The sequence below is a fragment of the Gadus chalcogrammus genome, chromosome 22 (genome assembly GCF_026213295.1).
Source record: "Gadus chalcogrammus isolate NIFS_2021 chromosome 22, NIFS_Gcha_1.0, whole genome shotgun sequence".
NCBI lineage: Eukaryota > Metazoa > Chordata > Actinopteri > Gadiformes > Gadidae > Gadus > Gadus chalcogrammus.
In genome coordinates this window covers 9,650,174-9,667,427 of record NC_079433.1, presented here as the reverse complement: position 1 = coordinate 9,667,427, position 17,254 = coordinate 9,650,174, and the positions used below count along the sequence as shown (strand labels likewise).

At 43.4% G+C, this 17,254-nt stretch overlaps 2 protein-coding genes across 3 annotated transcripts; both read left to right on the top strand.

The window, feature by feature from the left end:
- Positions 1-7,190, top strand: scamp3 (secretory carrier membrane protein 3). 2 transcript variants are annotated; one of them, XM_056582277.1, is made up of 9 exons: positions 1-494; positions 781-861; positions 1,083-1,199; positions 1,757-1,877; positions 2,688-2,816; positions 4,051-4,210; positions 4,604-4,705; positions 5,496-5,613; positions 6,153-7,190. In XM_056582277.1, exons 1-9 carry the CDS (start codon positions 441-443, stop codon positions 6,288-6,290), a joined length of 1,020 nt encoding a protein of 339 aa, XP_056438252.1. In that variant the 5' UTR covers positions 1-440; the 3' UTR covers positions 6,291-7,190. The 2 variants fall into 2 exon arrangements, with proteins under 2 accessions (XP_056438252.1, XP_056438251.1); XM_056582276.1 differs by having other exon boundaries at positions 1,754-1,877.
- Positions 7,191-7,555: 365 nt separating this feature from the next.
- Positions 7,556-12,321, top strand: LOC130375385 (E3 ubiquitin-protein ligase RNF115-like). Its single transcript, XM_056582278.1, has 9 exons — positions 7,556-7,701; positions 8,387-8,445; positions 8,541-8,598; positions 8,711-8,937; positions 9,677-9,745; positions 10,048-10,126; positions 10,702-10,795; positions 11,200-11,315; positions 11,564-12,321. Exons 1-9 carry the CDS (start codon positions 7,624-7,626, stop codon positions 11,684-11,686), a joined length of 903 nt encoding a protein of 300 aa, XP_056438253.1. The 5' UTR covers positions 7,556-7,623; the 3' UTR covers positions 11,687-12,321.
- The last annotated feature ends 4,933 nt before the right edge of the window (positions 12,322-17,254 follow it).

The following is a 17,254-nucleotide window of genomic DNA, read 5'->3' as shown; positions in this document are numbered from 1 at the left end:
TGCTTCTTTCTTTGCCGCATAGGTCATGTGACAGGGATGGTTTACTTCCTGGATCACTTGTTTTTTGAAAACGATACATTCTGGACAAAACACATTCGTACGTTTGAGGGATAACGCTAATATACGATAACGTGACAAATGTTAGATAAATCAGAAGGATTAGCTGTGGCGTTTAGCTAGTCAGATTAGATACATTGTGCCAAAGAAAATCTTACTACGCGAAAAAGCAACTGTATGCTAACGGTAGCAAGGAAAATCTCATGTCGATATTTTGCATTGGTGATATGCCATTCGTAATAGACAAAAACGACACATAACTAGACTATCAGAAGCATTTACTGACAGAGATTGGGTCTTGTATTTTTCTTGCGGTAAGCAAAAGCATCGCTTTTGACGTGTACGCTGTCTGCTGAGTTTCGTTTTCGCTGACTGCAAGCAAGATGTCGAAGTACACAAGTTTTCCTGAACCATCCGAGGACCACAACCCATTCCAGGTGATCAGTATTAAAAAGACAGCGGTGTCTAATTGTATTTGTATGTGTTGCTCTGATTGGTTGATGGCAGACATGATTCTGGTATTGTCATTCATATTTATATAATGGCAGGCATGCTGTTGCTCATATGATGTGGTTGATCCGCCCTTATGTTTTTCCAACTACGTAGGCCTACCAATGAAGAAAACGACTCATGCCTTATAAATTATGATGCATACACCTTAGTATAACTATAAATGTACATATGGTAGCTTACATTTCTTGCGTTTTCTGGTTTCTTATTTAGGATCCTGCAGTAACACAACATAGCAGCAACACGGGATATGCCACACTGGACCTCTATAATCCTTTTGACAATAAAACTGGGGTAAGAACACGATCCTTGGGGATATTCAAATGTTCAAGATAAAGAACCACCTAAAACTACTCTTATATCAAATGCTCTTATAGTTGATATTTGGCCTTCATTACATCTTTATGATGTACATCCATAGGCCTCTTCTCCCCTTGGGAAGGCCAATCCATCAGACAAAAAAATTAATAAAATAGCTATAATACTCATTTCTAATCACTGAACTCCTTCTCCAGCCCCCTCCTCCGCCATATGAAGCCACATCCCCCACCCCCCCCTCTGTACCAGCAGTGACCCCCCCCAGCCGCACCACGCCCACCGAGGCTCGCAACTATGGCTCCTACACCTCCCAGGTATGTAGCATGCTGAACCCATGGTACACCGAATGGGTAGACTCCAGACCAGTATGTCATAAGATGGCAACAGCAAAGTTGCGTTTACCTCTTAGCTTGACTTATATCTGTGGTTATTTTTAATTATAGTGAAAATTGAAAAGCTGTTTTGGCGAACCATGGAAAGGAATGGAGAAAAAAGCGTAGCAGCATGCCCATTGCAGATATGAGCCCATTTGGCATCTGTCTATTAGCGCAACTAATCTTAGCACAAAGGAAACCTCCGTAAACGACTCTGTTGTGGCACTGCAGTCAAACCATTACTCTTAGTTGGCCTTAGTCATACTATGGTCTTAACAGAGCCAAGCAAAAACATTCACACAAATCCTAAATAGTTTTCAGGCAAAGCGAAGACCTACGCATCCACGCACTCGCACAATATGAATCTCACTACTAGATACTCCATCTGTTGAATCCTGCTTCAATAAAAATGGCAGAAGAGCTTCGTTAGACATCAACAGCCCTTGGTCAGGCTGGATGCCCTCTGAAGGAGAAGCATGGTGTGTGGTTTGTAGCAGGCGGCGGTCAACGCCACAACAGCGGAGCTCCTGAGGAAGCAGGAGGAGCTTGAGAAGAAGGCACGTGAGCTGGAGAAGAGGGAGCGGGAGCTGGAGTCCCACAGCCTCGGACCTAGAGCCTGTAAGCAAGGGGTTGCTTGGTTGTGCTTGGCGTTATAGGATATGTACTGTACAATGTTGATTGAATTCTGTTGATTTCATGGATCTCTTTCAGTCAATGTCATGATTTCATGTCACTGCAAAGCAACAACTGAAGGCAAATATGAGTAGGCACCAACTATAAAAATTATGTCCTCTTGAGGTGTTGAGTGCAAGAAATATAGCATTGTCTGTTAGAGGTATGGATACGGGACTTTTGGTTGGCCATGTCTACCTAATAAGAAATTGAGGAACTAGGAGGAACAGATGATTTATCTTGTAATTTATCAAATTATGTCCAGTTTAACATTACTTTGAACTGAAGGCATGATTGTTCTGCTTAGATGGGATTCTACCATTCAAGGGTATAATACAATCCTTGTTTATTTTTTTTACAGTTTGATGAGTCAGATCCTGATTAGCAGGTATACTCCGGCACCATTTTAATTTGAGATAAAGACACATATTTTTCGTTTTTAGGGGAATTACTTGGGAGAAAAAGTAATGAGGATTTGATGACATGTCTAAACTTTAGACACTGTCCTCGATACTATAGGTTAAAACTGAACTCTCTAAATTTGGTGTTACCTCATTAAGCCCTATATATATAAACACTATAACTGGTAAGCTGGAAGACTCTAAGTATAACAATGCTTTTAAATCAAGTTTCTTTACTTGACATTTCAGATCAATTGTATGTAAAAAAAATTTTTATATACGATACATTTTTTAATGTAATAGGTAAAATGCTCCTTCGCCCTTTGACCTCTTTGTCTCTCTCGTGCCACCATAGCTCGACAGAACAACTGGCCGCCATTGCCGGCGTTCTGCCCCGTGGGTCCATGTTTCTACCAGGACATCAGCCTGGATATCAGTCAGAGCTTCCAGCGCACTGTCACCATCATGTACTACTTCTGGATGTGTGAGTTCTTCGTCCGCTACTACATTTATGGGGGAGCCTGGTGGCTACCGCCACTAGTGTGCAAACCCTGTAGAGGGCAAGCCTTGTATCAAACCAGGTTTGATTCCCACCTTTGTTGCATGTCATTCTCCCCTTCCCTTCGTCTTCACTCCTGTCCTCCAAGGCATATAATATCCCTACAATATGTATTAAATGTGTGACTTCCATATTCATAGTTTGAGTAGCATAAATGACTATAATTTGCAACCTTCCTTTTACTTTTTTATCGTGGCCTGTTGGGAGTTGTTCCTCATGTAGTTGACGGATCTCAAATCAAATGAGATGTATGTGTTTCTGGTGCACTTCCACCATTTTGCGTTTACTGCCAGCAATCTGGTAAATGGAGCAGGGCGATGACTCAACACTTTGTCACTTCTGCTCTCTGTAGTGAGCTTGTTGTCATGATTGGAGTGAGTGCAGAAGGGGGTAGGAACTGTCTGGTTAGGATCCCTTGTCCGTCATCTTATTTTTCAAAGTAATTTTAGAAAGTAAAGCTATTCAATTATGCTGGATGCACTTCCTAATACACAACTGCTCCCTTTGCAACCTTTCCCAGATTATGTATTTTTTAAGCTCACCATCATATTCTTCCATCATGTGTCCGGGGTGATCTGCAAATATATATATTTTTTATGAACATCACATCTAGGCTAAACATACCTCAGGTTGGCTAGACCTACACCAAAAAGGGTGATATATTTATATAGTGTAGGTCGAGATGAGATTCTATGTACTTTCACAGTTGCACCCCAGGCCAAAGTATCGAGCATCTTATTGGTCAGACCATGACGAGTACCATTCGCAGCAAAGGGTGTCAAAGCAAACCTTCTTTAAAGCTGATGTAGAATTCTTCATGGACACACATCTATGTGTCTAAGTAAATGTAATCTTTGTGTTGGTAAAACCGATATGGTTGTGAAATGTGAATCAAAAAATAAAAATAAGCCTAAAAAAGGCTGACGATTCATATTTATAACAAAAACAAAAAAATGCAACTAATGCAAACACGCATCAGTTACTACCTCAGGTATTGGATGTTCATATGGGAAGATAATGGGATGCATTTCTACGTTTATTGACCTTTGAAGAACTTCTACCATGTATAACTACAATGTAGTGTTTAACTATCCAGAAAACATACAGACTCTCTTGGTACTCTCCTCTTTTACTCCCTGTTCTCTGGGCCTCCCTCCAGTCTGTGCTGCTACTCTGCTCTTCAACCTTGTCTCCTCGCTGGCAATGTTCATCGTGGACCCAAAGGGCGGGGTTGGCCTGGGACTAGCCATTCTGTGGGCTCTTCTCTTCACCCCCTGCTCCTTCGTTTGTTGGTACAGGCCTGTGTACAAAGCCTTCAGGTGCGTGCCATCGTTACCCATTAAGGCCCCGATATGCTGACAAATTTGAAAATGTCGTTGTTGCATGGGCATAATGGCTCCACATTGAACACCAGTTCAAAAGCAAGACTTGCTGAGATTGTGAGGGATTATTCACATTTCTATGGTCACTCAAGCAGGGACGACAAGGATACTAGGATGGTAGTTAATTATTTGCTTCATTAAACTAACAGCCCACGCATCGCAGTGACTATATTGTACACTGTCAAAATGGGCAAACACGACAACCGTTTGTCAGCCTATGCAAACAACAATTTAGATTTAGTTGTAAGCATATCAAGGCCTTTCCAGTGTTTGCTCTGAAGTGTTTTCTCTTTGCTATCTTTACCTTTTTCTCTTTACTGCACCTTTTAGGACTGACAGCTCCTTCAACTTCTTTGCGTTCTTCTTCATATTCTTTGCCCAAGTTGTGGTCTTTGTAATCATGACCATTGGGATACCAGGATGGGGGTTCAGGTATGTCTGATACGATTTTTCCACCGAGGTATACGTATGTAATGCCTCATAAACATACACCACAAAACCCTTTCTTGAAATGTTAAAATAGTCACAAATAACCTGATTATAGCCTATGGCTTGAGTAAATAATGTAAATCTGGACTTCGGCATAAAAATGGGCAAAGCACACTCTTGAAAACCCAATTTACATCCCTTTAACAGACACGTTATCAGCCTCACTAACTGAAAAGTGAGGCTGATAACATTCAAAACAAAAATCTAAACTGGAGAAACATCTTTTTATTATTTACCTAGCAAGTGTTTCTGGCATGACTTGATAGAAAATAAAATCTTAAATTGAATACAAAGTTCTTCTTCTGTTTTCTTATCTTCCATATCTAGTTTGATCTTACGATCAAACTAGTTATTCAAATTACATAATTATTCAGCAAATGTTTACCGATTTATTTATTTTCATTTGGGCAAGAAACCCTTGGAAAAGATTTTTTTCCCTTGCCCCTCATGTATGCAAAAAAGGGTGCTTGCAATTACATGCCCTATCTTGGAGCGACGGTTTAATGTAACGAGGGACAGTCCTTATTATTCTGTGTGAGGTGAAAAAACTTCACGACTGCACATACAGGGGCTTTGCCATTACTGAAGTTTGTCTCAATGCATCTCTGGTATGTAATTCCAGAAACTTGATTAGCTCGTGCTGATTATTTTTGTCCAGGTAAACAACCGGTGGGTTATTTGTGTCCAAGTCGACATGCTCTTGAGTCCATCTGTCTCTCCCTCTCTTCGGTAGCGGCTGGATCGTGAGTCTGGCAGCTCTGAAGACCAGCGTTCCAGTTGGCGTGATCATGATGATCAACGCCATCTTCTTTACGGCTCAAACAGCCTTGGGCGTCATCATGCTTAAGAAGGTACTGAAGTTTATTTTCTGACATGGACATGTTATGCCCAAGGATATCGTCATGTTTATTTTTAACCCATTCAGCCCACTTTCCAATGATTTAAGACATTGATTTGAGGAAACCAGTGTCAAGCAGAACTTCAAGCAGAAAAACAACAACATGAAAATGGGATATTCTGATACAGAGTCCATTGCCTCCCTGTGTGCTATTCCTAATGACCACGACCTCCCTGTGAACATCCATGAGCAAGGAGCCTTACCCCTACCCGCTCATAAATGACATGTATCAATGATGTAGATCTACACCTCAAAGCTTTTGTTAGCAAAATCTACCTTTAGGCACATTTTCCACATGCTCCGTCCTATTAATTGAAGCTGTGGCCTAGTGGTCGCCCCGTAAAGCTATCAACAGATAAACAGTCCATTGAATGGCCTCCTGACTCACGTTCCACATATCGGTTACCCACACTGCCCTCACACACAATGGGCCTGGCACCGTGAACAACTGCTCAGTGTATCAACTCCCTTCCCTTTTCTTCCTTCCCACAGGTACACTCTATGTACCGGCAGACGGATGCCAGCTTCCAGAAGGCCCAGGCCGAGTTCGCCACCGGAGTGATGGCCAATCAGGTTGTGCGCAATGCCGCTACAAACGCTGCCCAGGGGGCCTTCGTTGGCCCTCGATAGAGCCACATAGAGAAAGATCAGGAGAGGGGGGGGGGGGGGGGGGAGAGACGGAGACAAAGAGATAGAGTGCTTAGGTCCAGTGTGGAGTGGGCCCTTGATCTGCTGCCCATGGGATCTAGTTTTCCCCTTGAATTTCCCACCCTACGGGTCCTTGGCATTTTTGTGTAGGATCAAAAATGCTGCCCCTTTGGGGGCAGCGAGTGATCGTTGCTGGAGTCGTGTGTGTTTTGTAACCGTGTACAGGACGAGGTTTGCAAGTGGTCAAGCAATTCATTTAAAAACAACTGGAATCACAGCAGCATTGATAGAAAAGAGGTGTTTAACGCTTTTAAAATATTTATTTTGAAAGCCATACGCTTTTAAGACTGGAGTAAAAGACTGTTGTATAGTATTGTCAGACATGTTTTTTTGACCGCTGTTTATGGATGCAGGGTTTAATGGGTGCCAAGTAAAACAAGGTACTATAAAGCCTTGGTGTTTTTTCCTTTTTAAGATGAAATTGTTACACTACGTCTGGTTAGTATGGCAAACTGTTTATAAGAACCAAAGGCTGATAATGAATAATTTGAATTGTGATGTAATTACGTTTAATCCATAAGTGAATGGTTTAACTTTCTTTGGATATTAACACTACGTTGCTGCCCGTACACACATTAACATGTTGCGTTATTATTATTTTTCCAAAAGAGAATGCCTGTGTACCATATTGCCAAAATGTGTTGTAGTCTAACTGCATATTAATGTAGTAATGTCGTTTTTGTTGTGATATCTGTATTTTTTATGTTGATGCTGTTTGTATGTATTATGGTTGTTAAAGATTGCTAACAATGCATTTTTTTGTTTGAATAAAGAGATGACATGCTGAATAATGTTGCGTCCGTTTTTGACCTTAGGAAATTATATTAAATTTTAATTATTGTCAGTTTGCAGCGATCAAATGATCTGAACAAGGTCTCCATTTTGGTTGAGTGGCGACCCCTAGTACAGTATGCCCCAACATACAAGAAAACTACTTGTTATTTTTAAAACTTCTTACATACTTTGTAATTTAACGCCATTTACGGAAGGTAGCAACTGAGTAAAAATGGTGTATAATAATCCCCAAAGATTTACAACTTCATAAAATACGGACTCAATAATAAAAATAAATCATGACTCGATACATTCTTCATAGCGGTCTTTGAAAATGTTGAAACCCTATTGGTCCGTGTTTTTTAAGACTGCATGAACTGCAAATTGTTCATACAGCAGATAATGTTAGGAGAAAGAAGTGTCAGCGAGCGGAGACCAGCCGCCATACGGACGTCAGTGACAGGGTGGCGGTGCTGTGAAGATGGCGGAGGCAGCAGCGACACCACAACACCGGTTCTTCTGCCACTGCTGTAAATCTGAAACAGAACCAAAACTCCCGGTGAGTTCATTTGAAACAGAGTGTTATTGCACGACGTTATATTCTATAGTCTGGCCATTAATTGACGCGTCCGTTCAACAGTTTGTAAGGTCCGTCTCTGAAAACATTCACATGAAGTAGGTACGTTATTATCTGTGAGCTTGACTTGGATCCATTTAAAAACTATTTATACTCATTTGGTATGAACAGGCGTCGTTCAATAACGTTAGCTGTAAGTATGTCGTAAAGTCTACATAACGGTTTTATGGTTTTACGATTTAACATTAGTCGGGAACAATCAGCCGATCCAAGTTGGTGCCGTTGCCATATTTAGAAGCACTACGGCTGGTCAACTGTCAAACACATGTGAGGATCAGGGGAAGGAGGTGCGCACCGCATACTACGCATGCTGGCCCACGCTCCAAATGGCTTGTCGCGCTGTCAAACTACACTTTTAAACCGCACTGTGACACGCTATTATAGGTCCGGCATAGCCACGCGTGTAGTGCGTGTGTATTTGCATCCGCGTACCTGTGAGTGTGTGTGTGTGTGTGTGTGTGTGTGTGTGTGTGTGTGTGTGTGTGTGTGTGTGTGTGTGTGTGTGTGTGCGGGTGCGGGTGTGTGTCTTTTTCTGTTGGCGAGGATACAGATGATGGTTTTTCATTGATTTCAATTCAAGCATACAATTTATATATTGTTTTTGAAGGATTTAACATGTCCCCGGTGTGAATCTGGCTTCGTGGAGGAGGTGGACGAAGACTCAAGGTAGCCTACAATGACCTAATCTGCTCCTCTTTAAGGTTGCATATACCCTCTCTGTATATCTCTCAGAGCTAACTCCATTTGATCTTGCTCTCCAGCCTCCTGACGCAGAGTACGAGAGAGGCCACTGAAGATGCTAACCCCCTCTTGACAGAAGTAGGTCAACACAACGTTATCAAAAGCAACAAAAACAAACCTATAACACATTTATTCATCCCTAAAATAAACAAAAAACAAAAATGTCTGGTCCCTGTTCATGTTGTGGCAGCTGCTGTTGAGGCAGCATATTTCGCTCCTGGCAGATCCCGTTGTGGCCGACACAGGCCCAGGCCACAGAGTCACCGCTGATGAGCGGGTGGGGGGATCCGAGGTCTCTTCTCTCTCCCAGGAGGCGTCTACAGCGGCAACAGATAGCAGGCAAACTGAACCGACCTCCCACCAACCTGGGCTGGAGAGGAGGTCATCTCAACCAGACCACATGCCTGCAGTTGAGTGGTGGGTTGAGATGGACAAACGTAACCATAAAGAGGTGCTTACCAACCTCGTTCGACCATTGACCCCATTTGTAGGTCAGAAACTTCTCGCATCCACATTCCTTAACCTTTTAGCGGCATTCTGCTTCCCCACCCACACATCGTTTAGAGCCTATCAACATCTGATCCTAATATCAATTGGCCGGTTCTTTGCTCAAAATTGCGAATTGACAATTAAACATGAGTCTGTTAGTTCAATAGGGCCTTTACCCTTCTATTTAAATTTACATTTTATTTTAATAAAAAGTGTACCATGAAATATGCCCCATCTTCATATCAGGGGACCCCAAGAAGTTGGTCTGGAGACCCCAAGGTTGGGAAACACTGCTTCAAATATCATCACAGGGTCTGGGTAGATTTAGGTGGCTTTTACTTTGTCACAATGTCCTCAAGAGTCAACCAAACATGTTTTTGAAAAACGACTATGAGGATGCCTCATTATGAAATTACATAATTGACTTGATCAATTCATTCATGTATTTCCAGGATAGGACTCGTCCTCTTTCACTTTGCATCAGTCTATGGCTTGTGGATATTTTAACGTAGTCATACCTATATGTCAGTTGTTTAGTGGTATTATTTTTCTGAATGTAGGGAATAACCCAAGATGCTTTGTTTGTTTGACAACCAACTGGCCATTTCACCTATCAAATGTTATTTTTTTAAACATATTCTATTCTTTCTAACTTTCTACTCCATAGGATTGTGCAGCAGTTCTTGGCTAATTTGTTCGCTAGCAATGGAAACCAAGGTTCAGCTTCGGCGTCCCTGTAAGTTGGCAGAAAGTAGTGTATTGGAATGTTAAATCTTATAGTTGTTGCTTCTCTCATCTTTACTATTGGACAGGCATAGGCATCTACATTCCATTTTATTTCATAACATTGTATTTCAAAGCACATAGCTATTTTATTTTATATGTATGCTATTTATGACCTAAATCGTAACCTGAAAATTGCTAATTGAAGAAAAAATGTGTGTATCGTTTCTCCCGAATTTACACCTTCCCCTTTCTTTACTTGAAGCATATTATATACTTAATAACACCAACTTGTCTGTCTCTGTTTCTGTTCAGCTCTTCTATGCTCCAATTGCACTCTAACCCAGGAGACTATGCTTGGGGTCAGGGAGGTCTAGATTCTGTTATCACAGAGGTGAGTGAAGTCTTTGCTGTCTAGAAACCTTCTGCAGTGACATGATGAGTAAGAAAAGCTAGACCAACCATATACGCCCCTCACATCACCATCACAACCACCATCACAGCCCCTCCTGTCATTTTCACATTTCCCCTTGACTATTTACATATGTTTCTTGCCTTATGTCTTTGCCTCAGAATCTCGTCGTATCACATAGTGGTATAAATTTCAAGGACACTGAAGGTAGCCAAGCTATTCTCATTTTCTAGAATACGAGTAATGAATTGTTTCTGCGTGGAACCTATTTGAATGGCTATTGCTGGACCATTATACATTGACTGACTCCTCTTATTCCTTTATCATTTGTGTTATGCTCTCGGGTAATCACACACACTCGTTGAAGGTGTTGAATAAAGACGTTCCTGTTCATGTTAAAACATACAAACTGCCTACGTTGTTTGTTTTTTTCGGAATGAATTCTGTGTCTTATAAACATACATCTTATCTCTTTGCTGTCGCACCATCTTTTCATTCACTTTCAACTATTTCTCTGTCCCTTGCAATATCCACCCTGCCCCACCCTCCATCCCTAGCTGTTGGGTCAGTTGGAGGGCACCGGTCCCCCTCCCGCAGAAAAGGACATGATCTCATCGTTGCCAACCGTCAGCGTCTCTCAGGAACAAACAGGTGGGGGGAGGGGGATGTCAGTGACATTGACATCATCATATGACGTGTGGGCGTCAGACAGCAAGGCCAATTGATGTGGCTGCAGAGAAGGATGTTTCAATGACTGAAATGCAGAACATAGAGGATCTTCGGGCCATATTGTGTTTTAACTTGATTCAAGCATTTTTTAAGATAGCATGTGTGGTAATGACAGGTCCAAAATATTGGCTACTCAAAAGCATTAACATGGGATATAGAATGTATTGCAGGGAGCAATAAGGCCATGTTTTATAGCCGTTGTTATGGAAATCTCATGATTTGATGGAATGTACCACGCACACACAAAACAGTGTTGATCATCCATTCTTCCATCTTCTCACCTCTTCTTAACAAACATCTTTAACTTTCTTTCCCTTATCTTTCAGCATGCCGGTTGGAGTGTCCAGTGTGCTGTGAGCGCTATTCTTTAGGAGAATATGTCAGGCAACTTCCCTGTTTACATTATTTCCACAGTGACTGTATAGTACCTTGGCTTGAGCTGGTAAGTATCGTAAAGCATATGTGTTACACAAACAGCTTGACATACGCTAGCACCATAGTGTCACTTCAGGGTCAAAATATCATCTGATTAAATTCCATCCAGTTGGTAATAATACATAATTGTCCACTAACGTTGGTGTCGTCATTAATTGATACAGTCACATTAGGTTGGTGTGTAGTGTTATCGGGGTGCTGTTACTATCGCTGCCTAGCTTGTTTTGTTCTTCATGAGTTGTCCCGTCCCCGCAGCATGACACGTGTCCGGTATGCCGTAAAAGTCTGGACGGAGTGGACAACAGCTTGCCCCAGACGTCAGAGGCCACAGACCCCCCCTCTATCAGACCCGAGCCCTCGGAGAGGCAGACCATCTGAACCACGCAGCCCTGGTTGAAAGCCACGCACACGCATTGTGCGTGTTTTTCAAGAGACACGGCCATTTGTCACAACGCCTCCGTCAACCTTTTCACTGAAGTATTAACATCGATCAACCTGTATTGCTATAAGAACGAGCCTCTCTAAACTCGCGGAGACATTTCAGTCATGTATTCATGTTTACAAGAAGCTCTGTCTTTTATTTTAATAAAAGTCACGCTGCCTCCTACCCCTTGCTATCTATGTGGCGGAAGAGTACACAGCAAAACATTGCTTGGTGAAAAGATGTTGTGGATGTGTCGGTCCTTGTTTCACTGGGGTGTACTGTTTGGCTTACATGGATGATTCAGATGCTCAGACGCGAGGAACTAAGCACCGCTAAATCACCAGTGACTGCCAAGAGTGATGGGGAATTTACTGAGTTATGAAGTAGCCGTTTTGTACCAAGGCTCTGGGTAAGAGTGTTTTCCCAGCAGTTCAGTCGTAAAACTAATTTGACCTACCTTGGGGTCAGTGTTGTCTCCTTTACCTAAAACTTCCATTAAATCCTAACTGTGATCTTGCCCTCTTCTGCTCTCTTTCCCCCTGAACGGAAATGTTACAGATAAAATTTGATTTCCTATACTGTTTCTAGGCATATCTGGTGTTTTGGGGCTTCTAAACTCTTTAAGTCTTAAGATGTGCTTGACCTATGAACAGTGATGCAAATCTGGTTTGATATTTTTATTATTTTACTACTATGTTGAAACTGTCTGAAAAACAGTTTGAATGTATAATTGAATATCCTCTCATCCTGGGTGTGTGTTTGGGGAAGGGGGACGGTAGACATGACGCTGGGTCATCAGTGCCACAAGCGCGCGAACCGTTGCCACCAGCTTTCCCCACGCAAGGTTAATTACAAATTCAATACATCACACGTGAATAATATCGCACAGGAGACCTTCGTGTACTTCAGATTAGATTTCCCATGGACCGTGGGTAATGAAAATGTAATGAGATATTGTCACACTTTTAACACCAGTACATTTTCCAATTTGTCCCACACGACCGACATCTGCCCTGCTCACCCGCCTCGGCTCGTTCTCCTCCCCCCTCCGTCGTCTCCCTCCCTCCCTCCTCACTGAGAATGCCCGTGTTGTACTGACAGTAACGATACGGGCTGAGCAGACATGGAGGCCCGATTGACGAGCAAGGCCCATTCTGACACATCTACGCCCAGCTAAGCCAGTGTCGGAGACGATTTTGGAGATTCTTGGAGTTATTACGGATACCAACTTCTGTAAGGATGATAGGATTTCGGGCGAGGGTGAAGGAATAGGAGGCGATCCATTTCGGGTCTCTGTTGATTCAACGCAGCCGCCATTTTGTTGACAGTTCGTGTTTTTTAATAATGACACAGCGCTGCATCTATTAATTTATCTTATATAAATACGCGTGACACTATATTATTACATGTACTTTATGGTATTAGATAGGACAATTGTCTGGCACCTTTGTTTACGTGTCTATGTGGCTTGCTCGGCTGGCTAGAGCGCTAGGCTTCACAATATTGCATCGTTAGCCCTCCTAGCTGCGCTCCAGTAGCACGAGTCCCTAATGTGACGGAGATGCGAGTTTCTAGTCATCGGATGTTGTCATTTATGCTGGATTTCGTTGTATTGCAATGCTCCAAGATATTTGACTAATTTCCCTGCATTGTGCATACAATATAGATTGCAAGTGTGGCCCTGGTACATCCAGTCTATATTGTATAATGTTAGCATAGGCATGGGTTGCTAGCCAGCGCGAATGCCATTGATACTCTGTAGCAAGCAGTCTATTATTGGACGAATGGTCGCTACTATCATGTAATAACCCAAACAGACCCTTAAAACACATAGGTTATACACGGAATGATTGCCAACGCCATCCTTGATAGACCATAGTCCTGACATCTTGTTGTGTTTGTATGAGTATAAATTGGGGAATGAAGCGTGTTGACATTCTCCCTACTCCATCACAACTTTCGGATTGGGGTGTCAGGATAGCAAAACGTGTATCGTATGTTACTGTGTTATGTGTGTCTCCATCTTAAACGTGCCGTTTATACGATTACAGTTTATATTGTAGTCTCCGTGCATCGGAATGTGATAACCTATTTGGCACGTCTTCAAAGGACGGTTGGATGAGACTCTCTTGCATACGTGGGCGATTAATAGTCGCTTCAGATCATATTGGGGCTAGTACGCGCCTCTATTTATAGTATGTTGGGGATCGGCTGGACCTTTCTGATTATTTTATCTTTTGATTTGGACGAATCAGTACTTGGAAAGTGAACTATGTGGCCACAACGTTGACACGTACGACGAGAAAACCATACCCGAATAATGTGAGCACCGTTTCTGAACGATCGTATAGGTGAGTGACAATGTTTAACAGTTGTATTGATTCTTGGTGTATTCGGCTGTAATTATCATAACATAGCCACAGGTAATCTGAAGCTTTACTAGATTCATTGTTTGTTTTAATAAATATTGATACAAATACAATGCAAAAATGTACACGGGCTGACAACGGACATTAACCAAGTGATCTCGGCTTTAGTTGTCCATGTTTCCGTTACTTATCCTTGCATTACAGTATGTTTTTTGTTCAATTATATACAATAATGAAATATAACTGTGGCTGTGTCTCGTAAGGCAAAGCTGAAACTAAACGGCCCACTTAAGTTTAACTGCAAGTACCACCTGTCATCGACAAGGTGGGTATATAAGTCTTGAATGCCACTCTATGCAGGAGTTATTGCATATTTGACATGCACTTTTTGCCACAACAATGACAAGTGAGCAAACTACATGTAGCCGCAAAGTGTCCATGTCTCAGGGATGGTTCCGCATCTGCTGTTTTGATTGACATCCGTCAGTTTTGGGGGCCCTTCAGGCTGTATCCTCGATTTGGTTCCCTCGCCTTCAATCCCATCTATATATCCGTCTCTGTATAGTTGCAGTTACAAATGCAAGGAACGGCCATGCGCTACCTGCCAGCCTCGCGCGATGTTGCCTTTGGAAATAACATGGGGATATATTGCTGGGCTCCAGCACTTCTGTGAATGATGTGGGGGTGGGTTCGGTCCAATTCCCTCTGCCCTGAGGATATCAGCAGAACAACGTGTGCAAAAGTGAAAGAGGCAGTGCACGGAGGGAGGGAATAAGGGGAGGGGATTGATGGGAGGGGGCACGAGGGAAGTTGTTTACTACGTTCCTGACTGTTCCATCCATTACATTTCCCGTTGTTTCAAAATCTTAATTTGTTATGCCATCATGCTCCTGGCCCTCCCAAACACATTTTATATGCAACAGTTATATCTTTTTTAACAGAAGCTACAGGTTATTGATATAATAAATAAATAGACCTTCACTACTATTCATGTTTAACAATGTTTATATCAGTGTCACTGCTGAACTATTGTAGACCAATTGAACGCGTAATGTTTAGCACTCTTTGGGGGTGCAAAAATGACATACATACCAGCAAAAGAAACAAGATGCTGTAATGCCAAATGCTTATCAATGTTGTAAAGCACTCTCAAAACGGAAATAGGGCTTGCGATCTGATTGCTTACAGGAGAACGAACACCGGTACATAGATTAGTTAAGCATTCTAGACGTTGGAAGTGCGAGGGGTGTTTTGACTCAGAGCAAGGTTTGGGGCTATTCAGTCACCTGTCAGTTGCCTTCTCACTAGCCAGGTTCCCGAGTGGGCTTATTTTTGGCCGGGTCGCTGTAAGAGCAGCGGATGCAGCTTGGCTGGCTCCAAGTGATATAAAAGAAACGCCAAACATTTGTCACTTGTAGAGAGAGGGAGAGAGAGAGGGATTGAGGGAGAGAGAAGGAGCGTGAGAGAGAGAGAGAACAGAGCTTTGGTTTGGTTGCGGTGGGGGTGCAAAAATGTGTTTTGGATTAAAGTAGGGGGGAACACAGTGACTTTAGTCTGTCCGCTGCGCTCCTGCTCGCCTTCCAGGTTTGGGCGTAATAGAAGAGAAGGGAGAAGAGAAGGGCTTACAGGGAAGGGTCGGCGGAGCGGCCAGATTGATGGAGTGCTGGGGAAAAGAGGGAGGTGTGATTTGAGCGTTGTGGTATGTGGAGCAAGGGGTTGGGGCTGAGGGGGGCGGGTGGAGTTTAGAGGGGAAATGGAGTGAGTAATTGAAGTAAACACAGAGCCCAGTGGGCGTGGGTAACGGCAGAGCTGTACTCCAAGACCGTGGCTGTGTATGTCATAAAAAAAAAAAGAAAGAAAAGAAACACCCCAAACGCTCAACGCAACCCCCTTCTCTTTCTAATGCCGTCTCCTACGGCCGTAGCCTTCTCCCTTCTCCCGCTCTGCTCTCACTTTCACAAGACCTGAGGAGTTGTAGTACTGACTTTCCTCGGGGCTCCATTAAGTGGCTCCTTTTAGTGCTTTCCGCTAATGCAGGGTATACACGGCACGCACACACACACACACACGCACACGCACACGCACACGCACACGCACACACACACACACACACACACACACACACACACACACACACACACACACACACACACACACACCACCGGAACGTTGCTGCTCTATCACTCGCCCACGCTCAGAGGCTTCTGGGATCACTGCTGGGAAAGGCAGATCGGCTACTTACTCCCAGAGGGCCCAATGTGCTGAGGTCACGGTTCTGAATTGCCTCCAAATGACTTCACCCCGACGAGAGCACCTGCTTGGGGGCGAATCGCCATTAAATCACTCAGTGACTGCTGATAGCGCCATTGTGCTAGCCGGCATGCACAGTCGCCCACTTCTAGCGTGCTCATTTTCCCCGTGGCTAATGAGGAAACATTAGGGATGGGTCATTTGGGCGGGATGTCACCTATAGGACCTGGGGAGGCAGTGGCAGCCCGTGCAGCCTGAAGGATATGCTGGGTTCTCAAGTGGACGGTTGCTCATTCTGAGTCTCTGGGCATAGAGTTACACCTTACCAAGCGTTCAGGTAGAGACACTGCAGCTGTGTAAATAGGTCACGGACCGCTGAAGGCCGTGAGGACGAACGCATAATAAAAAAAAAGAAGTAACCCAGCAGGGACGATGAAGGACGACCTCGCGCAGAATAACCTAGACGATAAAAACTGCTTCCCGTCTGTCCGCCCAGCCCCTCTCCTCCATCATTCATTATGAGATGCTGGGCACGCACACGCTGTGCTTGTTGTGTTGTGATCTGCGACGCTCGCTCTGTCATCTTAGCTGTCACGGACTCATTGATGTTCCTTCATGTTTTCTGTTCTGGTGACTAATTATACGCCTTGTTTTTTTTTACCCCCTTTCACAACCCGCCCCCCCCCCTTCTGTCTCTCTCTCTCTCTCTCTCTCTCTCTCTCTCTCTCTGTTCTTCATGACCCTGTCTCTACCAACACAGTTTAAGAAAGGAGAGAGCCAGAGAGAGCCAGAGAGGGCAGGAAACCACAGCCATCAAGAAAGACAGCAGATTCGCCACAAACCAGGATTTTTTTTTTTCTCACTCATCTACCCCCCCCCCCCCCTTCCCCCACTTTCTCTTCC